This window comes from Ctenocephalides felis, unplaced genomic scaffold (assembly GCF_003426905.1).
Source record: "Ctenocephalides felis isolate EL2017-DRISC unplaced genomic scaffold, ASM342690v1 CF-g0.4_SCAFFOLD_03573, whole genome shotgun sequence".
NCBI lineage: Eukaryota > Metazoa > Arthropoda > Insecta > Siphonaptera > Pulicidae > Ctenocephalides > Ctenocephalides felis.
Window position 1 is genome coordinate 6379116 of NW_020539727.1, and position 13715 is coordinate 6392830.

A 13715-nucleotide genomic window follows, 5' to 3' on the forward strand; every position below is an offset into this window, starting at 1 on the left:
TTAAATAAATATTATCTTAAAAACTCTGTTTAATTTGTTGCACAAAGAAGTGTTACGTAACTTATTTAATTATTTAAGTTTAAACTTATTTAATTCTTTATTGTAAGTTTGAAATTTTATTACTAACTGAACAATATGTTTATTTTGTTGCAGAATGATTGAAATGTTACGTTAATGTTACGTAACATATCAACGATTGGCTAGTTAATGTTACGTTACTGAAACAATTGTTTCAGTAACCGATTTCTATGAAAATATTGTGATATTGTAATTGTAAAAAATAAAAAATAATTTATCTTAAACTTGTTTAATACTTTGTTATAATGTAATGTATAAAGTTTGAAATTTTATTACTATCTGAAAAAATATGTTTATTTTGTTGCACAAAGATTGAAGTGTTACGTTAATGTTACGTAACGTGTTAACGATTGACTCGTTAATGAAACGTATTGTTTCAGTAACCAAATTATATATAATAATGTAATTGCAAAAAAATATAAAATAAATAATTGAAACTCTTTAAACTTGTTTAATTATTTCTTATAATGTAAAGTTAAAAAATTTATTACTTATAATTTTGAGTTGAAAAAAGTATATAATATAGGGTCAAACAATTTAAATTAATGTAATAAATTTAAATATATGTAAAAAAAATGTAATGCAATTTTCCTCCAGTGCAACAGACAAAAAAAAAATAAGAACGCACTAACAAGCAACAATTAGGAAAATATTAAATACAAAAACATTGAATTTGCCATATATACTTTTAATTTGTAGATAATTTCTTAAATTATGTTGCCATGTTACTCTTAACTATGTTTTTCCAATATTTTAATTAAAATGTTGACTGTTAATGTGTTTTTATAATTTTTCTGTCTTGAAAAAAAACTAGAAAGAAATATCACGTTGTTTGGAAACTATTGTAAAAAAGTCAAATGAAAGTTCGAAATTTCTGCAGAATAAATATTTCGGAATATTTCTTTTTTATTAAATTAGATGAATGTCTGAAAGGTCTCTCTTACTTTATATACGGGGTGTCCCAGACTTTAACGTCAAGCCAAAATGGGATGATAGTATTGACCCTAACTGTCAAAAATTAGTAAAAAATTATATCACGTTGTTTGGATATTATGAGCTTTTAAGTGAAACCTAGAGTTTCACATTTTTCAGTTATTGTAGTTAAATATAATTTTGTTCATTTAAAATTTCGAATCGTTATTCTTTTACTTGAAATAATACCAATAGGTGACCTAATTTTTGACGAAATTTGCCAACACACTTTAGTATATTTTTTTTAAAGGAGGTTCTCTTAAACTCGACCAATTTAAATTTGTAAATTTTAAAATCATAGTTCAACAAAAAAATCTTAATAATTGAAAACTTGGGACAATTGTGTTATTATTTTGGACTGTGGTCCTAGAAATATTATTTACGGTTACGGCTCGAAAGCTTGCATAAACAAAATTAACCACAATAAACGAAAAATACTCATAATATCACCAAAGTTCTAGGTAGTACTTAAAAGCTCATAAATCCACACTTTTTTCTAATTTCTCAGAACAGTTAAGGTCAATACCATCTCCATGTTTCGGTTTGGCGTTGAATTCTGGGATACCCTGCATATATGTAATCAGGAAGTCGATTGTAATTTGTTAAACATTTCCATAGAAATGAAACTAAATATTCAAATGAGTAAGTTTACGACTTCGTCTGGAACCATTTAAGGTAAAGTAACTATACATAAATAATTATCAAATAGATTCTTGCATTAATGAAAGATAAGTGTTTACTATATAGTATACGTCAAAGTTAAATTAGTAAAGAATTATTACAAAAAGATTGTCCGATTTTTTATCAGTTAATATAAGCCATGGTCTTTTATTAATTTCGCACTATCAAATTATTATTATCCAAAAAATAGCAAATAAGCAAGCGTCGTCAAATTGCTTGCAAAGCGAAAAAATTTCAACCCTTCGAAATGAAATCCGAACCTGTTGCGCCCCCTGCAAGGCATGATAGTAACAAGACACGTATGTCATGATGGCCCTCTCATCGGGCTTTGGAGTGTTGATCAGATCTGAAATGTTAAATCATCCAGAACATCTGCATAATGATAAAATTAAGGACACAGTAAAAAATATTTGGCGAAAGGAGAAAATTGATTATGGTTGACTTTGACCCAAATTATAGCGTCTTTTAACCCTTAGGATAAGGTTGCTCATGTGTACCATCCCCTAAGACTTAGAAGATGGTACGACTTGAGCAACCTTCTCCTTATCCTCAAGACTTCAGTTCTAAAACGAACCCCGGCTATATCACAAATAATTATAAATGACAACATCTATTAAAGTTATTTTAAACTATATAGTTTACATTTAGAAGACTTTGTGAAGCAGAAATATTTAACTAGTAAAACTTCTTTAGAAAGTAAATCAGCGAAAATGCAACGAAAGCCTGTTACGCCACAAACTGTTCGTCATTGGCTATAGATGTGATCGTTCTTCTATACGGGTCGATTGTGATTGGTCGTCGTGTCACGTGCGTAGGGATCTTTGGTTGTATGTGTACGTCACCGGGAAACATGTTGTTAGGAATGTCATTAGATTTTAAGGTGGCGTCGTAGTACAAATCTCGATTTAATAAAAAATGTCTGAACCAGAATTATAATCTGTTATAAAACAAATGAAACATCTGTGCCGTTTAACAAACGTAAGTAACCGTTTCTTTCTCAGGAAATTTAGACAATCAAAAGTATAATTGGAAATATTAAAATAAAAATAAATATTTTTCTTAAAAATATATCTTCGAGTCAAGTCGTTGTGTCAACACGTATATTGATACACAATATACTTTTTTTATCTTTTACTTAAGTTTTTTTTCGGATTCAACTAGAATAGAATTTAATACTGAATACAATGAATTTTATTACTATTTTTTCTGCAATTCCGAAAATAATTAGAATTTGTTTCTGAAATTTTAGGGATATATTTTCGACTAGTTTTGGAAGACATTTTTGCAATAAAAAATAATCGATTTTTTTAAGCCTCTTAAGCAGACGACTCCCCCCTAACTCGTCCTATGAATATTCAGAATAAAAATGTAAAAAATATTTGAATAATTTAAAGTGAAAATTTATAATTTACCCACTTTTTAAACAATCTAAAGTGAAATTTTGTATCAAAAAGCATGATTTTTTTTCAAGATGCAAAAAATTGGTAAATTTATATTTTTTCTGGATTTTTTAGGTTCAACTAGAGTCTATACTATTGAAACTAAATTTGTTTTGATTTTTTTGTTTCGGATGGAAATAGTGACCTGCATCTTTCCCGCCAAATGACACCTGCACGTTGGTAGCGCATCGGCAAATTGCTTATACCCGGCATATTATGTCAAATACTTTAATGAGAAAAATTGAGAAGAATGTTGAAATATATAACAATAAAACCTGAAAGTTTCGCTCGAATTAAAGATTTATTTCCTTCCCTAAAAAATCCTCAAAAAAGGCTATTTTTTGACGCCTCTAAAGCAGGATCCCCCTTAAGTCTTAATTAAATTTTAGGTTTAAGCTGTTGCTCCTTATTTACAACATGATATAAATCTGGTGGATTAGAAAATTGGTTGATTCAATTTATATTTGTAGAATGCTTACATGATTGAAAACTATTTAGTTCTATTTAACAGTAATAGATAATAGATGTTGTAGTTTATAAAAATTGAGCAAAATATAGCCGAGGTACGACTTAGGCAACTTTTCCCGAAGCAAAGTCTTTGTATTCATTGAATCCTATAAAAATAGTAGCAACAATAATTTTTAGTTTAAGGGTTCTGTTCCTGCGAATTTCGATTACATTCCAATATCTTTTACATTTTGATTCTGAATATTCAAGGAACGAGTTAAATTATAATTATATATCACGTGATATAAATCCGGTGAATTAGAAAATTTGTTATTGCAATTTAGATTTGTACAATGCTTACATGATTAAAAACGCTTTCCAAAGTGTTATAACCGTTTGCTTAGTCAACAATTTAGTTCTATTTAACAGTAATAGATAATGGATGTTGAAGTTTATAAGAATCTAACAAAATACAGCCGAGGTACGACTTAGGCAACCTTATGCTAATCGTTGTTAGAAAACATGTAGCAAAATATAGTCGAGGTACGATTTAGGCAACCTTATTCTAATCGTTGTTAGAAAAAATGTAGCAAAATTTGTCCTAATTTTTGTTAGACAAAGTCTTCGTATTCATTCAATATCAGCAAGCCTATAAGAATAACAGCAACAAGAGTTTTTTGTTTAGGGTTCTGGTACTTCAAATTTCGACGACATCAAAGGACTACCATCATGGAAACAATTTATTTACAAAAGTCAAACTTTAATGCCATTTGATATCTACTTGTAAAAGTTTTATCATGAATCAAATTCTTAAATCATTCAATAAATTGACTATAATCGTAGCAGAATTTTAGAAAAATATTGAACTTCTGCTAATGTTAAAAGTAGTCCTCCTAAAGTTCGGGCCAACATAGATATAATAAAGTCCCTATTATATAAAGATCTAATAAACTGTTTTAAATTTACACCACAACCATGATGATCAGTACGTTCGTTGGTCTAGATTTGTCATTTATCCCTTATCCCTTATCCCTTACCGTCTGGATCCAACATCCTTGGGATATCCAAGTACTTCTCGGCGACATCAAAGGCAGTGTTCAAGTTCTCCAGCGGGTTGTCTTTGGAGAGTTTGCTGTAGTCGATTAAGTCGGGCCGGTGTCGGTGGATCAGGGCGCAGAAGGCAAGACCGTCCTTGAAACTGAGGTGGAAGTTTTGCACGTTGACGTTCTTGTAAGGAGCAGTCTTACGTTGGCACCACAAGAGCAGACCTTCCTTGGCGGTCATCTCTTCTACGGAGATGTCTTGGATGGCGAAACGGAGGATGATCGTCCAGATCATACCCAAGGTCATTTTTAAGTTTCCATCTACGATTTCTTCAGCTCCGATGGATACCAGTTTCACACCTGGGGGAGGAAAAGATAATTAAAATATGGAGATAGATTCAAATTGATGAATATCATTGTGGTTCTAAAATATTAAGGGGACAATTTTCCGAAAAAAATAGTTAAATTATGTTATATAGTTGAACAATTGCTTGAGTCACAAACTGTCTAAAAGCACAAAATGTCTATGCTAAACCCTAACCTAACCCTAACCTGTTTTCTTAAGTTGTGCAAGTTTTTGTAGTCACGTGGTTGGAACTTTACACATGTTCGAATTAAAGTTATAAAGTTTGTGCCATTTTGAAGTTAGGAGTAAGTTTAAGAAGTAAATATTGTGTAAAACGCTGGATAAAAAACCAAAGACAAAGACATAATTTTTTGACAGTTTGTGACTACGGTACAGAGACCGGTATCATAACATAACTATTTTATCCTGAGAATTAGCCCCTTAATCAACTCGATACAAAATTTAACTTGTCGTCGTAAGCCAAATATATCTTCATTTGTTATCTTTACAATTGAAGAGCCTTACAAGACAAAATATATACATAAAATGTACAATAAAAGCTGTTGTATTGAATTTTTATAATTATATCTAGAAATTACCTAACCATTTTTGCAAACTTTTAATAAATCTTCAAAATATACAAAAACAATTGTCAGCTCTTGTATTGAGACTTCTCTATTTCGTGGAATTTTAGAAGGCAACCCAATAAAAATAATAGTCCATTCTATTTGTAAATATTTCCTTTTATTAGAAGAGAAACCAGTGGTGCAATGCATCGTGCTTTGAGGCAAATTGCTTCCCGTACCAGAATAAAATATTTGAGGAAAAAAATTACTAATCAAAAAATATTGATCAATGATTAATTAGAATTGTTTTAAACATTTTCAAATAGATAATTATAATCACTATATATTTTATCGTTCATAACATTACATTAAATATATACATTTTCAAACTGAATTGTAAATTTAAAAATCATATTTGAAACTTTTTTCTAAAAATTTTGAAATTTGCTTAATCCGTATTAGTGAACAAAATTAACAATATTGATACGGAACCCAACAAAATTGGTACTGATTTTACAAAATTTTATCAAATATCTGATAATTTGATGTGCATATCCCTAATGATTATTTTTGACCGCCAAATATCTTTTTTTTATTTTTACCTCTGTATCTCCGAAACCGCTAGCCTGGCTTACCAAAAGTTTCATCAATTCTTAATTTCGTCAATAAAAGTAACATGTTTTTTGAATCATTCAAATCGGTCGATTCGTATGCCAGAAATCGTAGACGAAAAATTGTATCCAAACATACACACACACACGCACATACATCCATTTTTTCTGAGGTATGCCAAAATGTTCAGAAACCTCTGAAACAAAGATTAGCAAAAATTTTCATTTTCGATTTTTTTGCGATTACTATAACTTAACCTACAGGAAGTTAATAAATGGTTGTCCTTTCTACTTATGTTGATATTACTGTTATTATTAGGCAACTCAACGGTTGTCTTTTGCCTGTATTTTTCTATAAAAAATTGTTTTATTTGTTTTAGAACAACAAGCAAGAGCTCTGTCTGCTCTTGTATTGAGATTCCTTTACCTCATAAAATTTTAGGAGGATGATAGTCCTTTCTATTTGTGAAGATTTCCTTTTATCAGAAGACAATTCAAATGGTTGCCCTTAGGCAACTCAACGGTTGTCCTTCTTCTCATAATTATGAAATACTTTAACATATTGCAACAACGTCGACAAAATCACTTTGAAACATTTTGATCTATATTTTCTAGATTCCTACGATATGGCCACTGCTCGAAACAAGGATTTAAACTTGGGACTATATAAAAATATGCAGAAGGGATTATTTGTAATAAAATTAGTTGTGTAATGCAATTGTGCAAACAGAATTAGTCAATAATCGACACTTTCATATGATTTAAAAGCCAATTCTTCCAAAAATAAATTGTGACAGTGTTGCTATGGCAACTCAGGCGTTTTAGATATGAAACTTAACCTATAAAACGCACAAACATCAAAAAAAGAATGCTATCATAACTGCACCTTTCTGATGTGCCATGATAACACACGTGAAGTTAGATAGATATACATAGCATTTTGATAGTTTTTACTACCAACTTATATAAAAAAAGAAGCGTAATACCACTCTATTTTGTCAGAGAATTGACCCCTTAAAGTAAAATCAGTTTGATTTTTTGTCCGTATTTTTATGATTCATTAGATATGAAACGTGAAGTTAGATTTACATAGTATTTTGACAGTTTTTACTACAAACTTATATGAAGAAAGAAGCGTAATACAAGTCTATTTTATCAGAGAATTGACCCCTTGAAGTAAAATCTGTTAGATCTTTTTGTCTGTATTTATGTGATTCATTAGAAACTTTAATTTCAAAATCATTACAATCAATAGTAGAATTTTCATGAGTACTAATAGAAATTATTTTATAGGACCTCTACTAAACATATGACTAAACAATATTAAACCACTATTTATAAGAAATGGAATTGATATTGAAAATAAATTGATAGACGTGTTATATAATTATCGTGGTAATTTTTACCATCTGAAATTAGGTAAGTTGCATAAAATTTAATTAGCAAGTATTTTACAACTGTTAAATATTGATTTTCGTCGCCTTAAAATGAGTAAAGCATGAATTTATTAATAATACAAACATTATAAAAATTTTATGAACACATAGCATTGATATTTCAAAACCCATTTAATAAAGTATGTCGTGAAACTCTGCACGACGAAAAATATTTAAAAATATGCCTACTAAAAATAATTGCGATAGCTTCTCGATTACATACATTTCGCATGCGTTAGTTATTTTTGTCCTTCTATACTATAAGCAAGTGTCGTGTGTGGGTTGTTGTTTTCATATATACGAATTTTTTTACATCATCGTTTTTGTCTTGGTCTTGGGTATCAGGGTATCGAAAATATACACAACTAAAAACGAGTGATGTAACTACCGGTGCCCACCAACCAACCAGCAGGATGATCTCCTGGTTATTAATAGAATTAACAGCATGGTGAATGTGCCGGACAACACTCATATGTAGCTACTACTAGACCGTTAGCTAAATTCTTCACATGTTGGAAATAATATTTAACGGTAAAGGAATAATTTGTAGATGAAAAATGCGTGCTAATAATCTGTTGGCTGGACTTCTAATAAAAAAATTATTTAAAAAATAATTGTCAACTTTGTTACCATAGTTAAACGTCAAACAAACTACTCATTTCCTCAAAATTTGATGAATTTTTAAAATTAACCTACTTGTCGTAAGGCCGTAATATTTCAGTAAGTTCTATAAGGCCATGATATATATCGCCAAAGAAAGTTCCATGAAAATCGGCTTAAATTTTTTTTTCAACAGTTATTTACAAGAAAACGGCTAGGTAGATTTTCACCTAAAACTAATCAGTATCATTCCCAACTAAGATCTTTCGAACAGTTTTTGATTTTTTTAAAATCGATTCGGTACTAGGAGCGTAAATGTGGACGAAAAGTTTAACACTTTTTTTCAAATTACAAAAAACGGCTTGGCAGATCGTCGCACAAAACTGACATACGATAGTCCACATTGAGATACATCAAATGGCTTTTAAATTTCTGAAATCGGTTCAAGCGTTTTTGAGCAAACGTCGATGAAAGGTCTAATTTTGACCTAAAAGGTCGAAAACGACACTTTACAAACGACAATTTTTGCAAACTTTGAAGAATTTTTGAAATTAAACGACTTGCCGTAGTGCCGTAATATTTTAGTATGATCTATAAGACTATGGTATCGACCGCCAAAAAAATTTGTTTAACACTTTATTACAAGAAAAATAGATTGAAATGTTATGTTTTTAGGATTTCAGTAAGTTTCGCACATGTTGAAGATTTCTTACATGGCTGTTTTTCATTTTTTACTCGAAATTTTTTGGTTATAAAATTATCAAGTATCCTGATTAAATACGTCAACACACTTCACTACATTTTTTTAAAAAAAGGCCCCCTCTCAAAGTCAACCGAATTTAAATCTTTAAATTCATAATTCAACATAAAGTCTTAATTCTTGAAAACTTGTGGAAATTGTATTATTGTTTTTGATTGTAGTCCTAGAAAATTAACCACAATATCCACAAAAAATGGTCATAATTTCACCAAAGCTGTAGATTGCGCTTAAAGCCTCATAATTTCCAAACAATAGGACATAATTTTGTTTCTATTTTTTTTTTCAGTATAGTTAGTTAAGGTCAATACTATCAACCTGTATATGTAAAAAATAAATGCTATTCATTTTTATTGTCACAAATAAATGAACTATAAATCTCTACATCAGTTACAAAGCTTAACTCGTAAATAAATAAAAAACTAGATGTACATGGCATTTTCCCTTAAAAAAAACTTGCAAAAACTTCCCAGCATGTGTAAATAATATATCGATTATGTCGATCATGAATTGAGATTCAGCAACGTATGATTTTATTTTTGAAACAAACTTTAATGTTATTTTTTATAATTAAGCCATATACTATTTTAGGTAAAAATTTCACTGCGTTTTACCAAAACATGTATAAATGTACCCTCAAAATTTTGAACAGATAGATTCACTATTTTTTATTTTAATTTCCAAAAATGGCCTTTATTTAGGTTATCACACTAGGTGTGTCCCTTAAGACCGCAAAGTTCCATTAATTACTATAAAACTGCTTGGCTAATTTTCAAGAAAATCTAACCATCATTAGGATTTAGTGCACTATAATTAAGACAAATTTAATATAATAATAAATATAAAGAAGCACTGACATGCTCCTTAATTAATTAGCGAAATCAAAAGTTTCATTTAAAATATGTATTTGTCTAATGAATAAAACCGTTAGATTTATTGAATACATATCTCCATTAATTTTAATAAAGGCAATAATAATGGTTTTTTAAATGAAAACTGTAGATTTTGTGTAGTAATTTACAGCGATGATACTTTTGTATATTACTCCCTCTAATGCAATGATAAAACAATGAATTCTTCCTTTATCTCCAAGAGTTAATTTAAAAAAAAAATGATATATATCTCTATATTTTTATATAAAAATACTATAGTTAAGTTATAGTCCCTTAGATATCCAACCATTTCTCTACGTTTTGTGAATAATAATGAACTACAAAAATATTGTAATTTAATCACAAATGTTCAATTTATAGCTTTATAAAATAACTATAGGCGAAGTAGATGTTAAATAGAAGTTGATCAAGTTAATAATTTTGGTCGTATGTAATTAGAAATAATAGATCATTATATAACCGAGAGGCAGTAATTTATAGTGATAGTAACAGTATAGATCTCCACCGTTCATTGTAGAGTATCGACTTAAAAAGCTCAAATTTCAACCAGATACATAAATTCACAACTTACGATTAGGTTTAGTGAATAGAGCAAATCAGCAAACTTGATTTAAATAAAATTATGATTTAAGAATATATTATTGTTTTCACCGACAATGAATTTAAATTATTTTTCGATCCAAGTTTGAGAATCGTCCGAGGAATTTTCAAGTCGAGGCGTGGATAAAGAAATAACGTAAAACGGATTCGATACGATTGCAAAAGAACAATCAATTTATCTATCAGCAGCAACGGCAGCAGAAGCCGCCGGTAGCAGCAACTGCAACCGTTTACGTTTTGCAATCCTCGTTCGTTAATCTCTCTCTTGAAGAGATTTATATTAATTATATTATAAATTGAAATTGATTTTATATTATAAAATTACAAACATATGGGTGTTCCAAGGTGTAATGGTTAAGTTCATAGACTCGTGAGTTCGAACCCGCTGTGGACAACCTGATAACGTGCAGTAGCGAGGGTTATTTTCACTTGAACATATAGATCAAAAATATGTTTCCACTGCAATGTGACATTGCAATGGAAAATCTCTCACACTACTTTTCCCTAAATCGAAATGTAGTTTAACTCACCACACAGACCTACCCATTTTTATTATTTATTATACAAACACATATTTACAACGGATGAAAAAAAGTAACTCGGAAGTGTATTTTTTTAACAGCTTTATCAAAACTTAAAAGTTCTGATAAAGTTGTTATTTAGAAGGCAACCCAAAAGTTGATCTATCAGGTTGATATGCTGTTATTATTAGAACATTTCTCTAATACAAATTATATATTTATAATTTGATGCAGCAATGCCGGGGAAAGAGTTATTTTCAGGTTGATTTTAGAAATATATTTTGGATGGCAATACTGCTTGATATCTCGCTAGCCAAAACGTTTATCAAACCTTGTACCTTGTGTTATCTAACCATTAAGTCCTAACAAAGTTTGCCACAAAATTTTGTTCTATACTCTAAAATATTCTTCATAATGAGAAGTCTACATTTTTTAATTTATTGGATTGGTGGCATTTAGTCTTTAGGTAAATTGTACATTTTTCGAAATTTGACAATAATCCCGTAGGCCAACAAGAATATTTATGAATATATAAATTTGTGACTTTTTTTTAAAACTGTTACGTTCTTTACCAGAAACTATCAATACTATTTTCAATATCAATTGAAAAAAACTTAAAATTTCATAAATCGCATCAAAATTTTCTGAGTAAAAATGTTGTTATTGGGAAGAAAGAGCTCATAAGATTTTTACATAGTACAGACGATTTTTTCAATTGAAAATTTCGAAGAAATGGTTCGACCGGCAATTAACGAAAATTAATAAACACTATCCCAAACTGATATCTTTCAAACGCTTTCTGATTTTTTTTAAGAGCAAGTCATGACTTTCTGACAAAACTTTGATGAGAAAATGTTCATATAACTGATATATTATATGACTATTAGGCAAATCAAGTCATTATTGTATTTTATCGATAAAAATATAGCTACTTTTTCCAATATTTGTGTCAAAGGATTCAGAATGACACAAAGAGTTGATAAGACATAATACTAGCAAATCAAACAGTCTACTTCTTACTTTCGAACAAACTACTTTTTAAATATCTGTGTCAAACGATTCAGAATGACACAAAAAGTTGATAAGACATAATACAAGCAAATCGAACAGCCGAAATGTTATGAAACTACTTTTTCCAATATTTGTGTCAAACGATTCAGAATGACACAAAAAGTTGATAAGACATATTACTAGCAAATTCAACAGATGAAATGTTAGGAAACTACTATTTCCAATATTTGTGTCAAACGATTCTGAATGACACAAAAAGTTGATAAGACATTATACTGGCAAATCGAACAGCCTAAATGTTATGATACTTCAAGCTTGTTTTGGAAAATTAAAAATCATAAATCACATTATAGGAAAAATGTATCAATTTTGGTGAAGTTTTGGCAATTGGTAGTTTCTTAGACCCGAGAGCTAGTGCATGAACTGAGTTAAACTCCTACTCGATCCAGGAATGAAAGGTGTAGAGATTTCCCATTGCTATTTTACACCACAGTACCTGAAATGGACTATTTTCACCTGGAAACATATTTTTAATCTATATTTTCAAATTTGCTGCTACACGATATCAGGTTGCCAGAGCGGGAGTGTCTTAGACCAAACCTATCTTGGCGTATGTAATATCAAGAAAACATCAAAAAGATGCACTTATGATAAAATTGTTATTTGACGTTTGTGCGTTTTATAGGTTAAGTTTTATATGTAAAGCGCCAGTTTTTACTACCAATTCATACGAAGATAGAACCCGAACACGGTTTGCCATAACATTTCTATTTTATCAAAAAAGTATTGTCATCGTAGGTTTTGACCTGCAAGCAATCAATTTTCCTATTTGCAAAATTATTTTTACTAATTATTTCTAATGAATATTATGATTGAATATTGTGATTGAATTTTGACCAGAAGTCCATTTGTGAAATTTGTTTTACTAATTGATCTTAATATAATATATTGCCATCGAGATACGACCAAGAATTGATTAGTTGTTACCAAAAAGCTTCTACTAGTAAAAATTATTTTACAATTGTTTTTAACACGTTGACGACAATTGCGGCTATAGCCGTCAAAGTGAAGTTCACAATGTGGCATGACTGCTATAGCCGTCCAAAATGAAACGGTCGTTTTTAGACACTACGGCTATAGCAGCACAAATGTGCACTTACTGGCGTATACGTAGAAGCATAGTGTCGTGTTTTGAAAACATCTTTTTAGGTTGAAGTTCATATATTATTTCACCTGTTATACGAGTTGCAGATTCAGTATGCACATGGTTGTGAATGGAGTAGTGCGATCGTGTTTTCTATTGAATTTATAGTTCTTATTGATACGTTTAACGATATTTATTATTATTTATATAACTATACTGGTATGTATTTGTTTATTATTCATTTTATACTTTAAACAGAAAAGGATCTACTGGATGTAGCAGTATGGAAATCTTTCTACATTTCGTGTAAAACTCCCAAAATACTTTGTTGCATACAAAAATTGCTTGTTTGAACCATTAACCTGTCATTTACGTTTTTAAATTTTTGCTGTTATAGCCGCAACCTAATTAAAGGTACTAATTAATCAAAATTAAGTTTATTTAAGCAGAAAGAGTAAAACTATACTTCTAACATTCTAAAAATCACAAAAACATATAGTGTCAATTTTCGAACTTCGCTTGTTCCTACTGTCCGTCAATGTGTTAATAACTATTGTGATCGCGTTCGCC

The 13715-nt window shown here is 29.8% G+C and overlaps 1 protein-coding gene across 3 annotated transcripts in view; it reads right to left on the reverse strand.

Moving 5' to 3' along the window:
- Nucleotides 1-13715, reverse strand: part of LOC113389162 (alpha-actinin, sarcomeric) — a 43254-nt gene that overhangs the window by 15694 nt on the left and 13845 nt on the right. The window contains exons 2-3 of one of the 3 annotated variants that reach the window (XM_026626221.1): nucleotides 4655-5020; nucleotides 1992-2077 (exon numbers count right to left, since the gene is read on the reverse strand). In XM_026626221.1, coding sequence (XP_026482006.1) covers nucleotides 1992-2077; nucleotides 4655-5020 — 452 coding nt within the window. Of the gene's footprint in view, nucleotides 1-1951; nucleotides 2078-4654; nucleotides 5021-13715 lie in introns of all 3 variants that reach the window. The other 2 variants (XM_026626220.1, XM_026626222.1) reach the window with 2 other exon arrangements.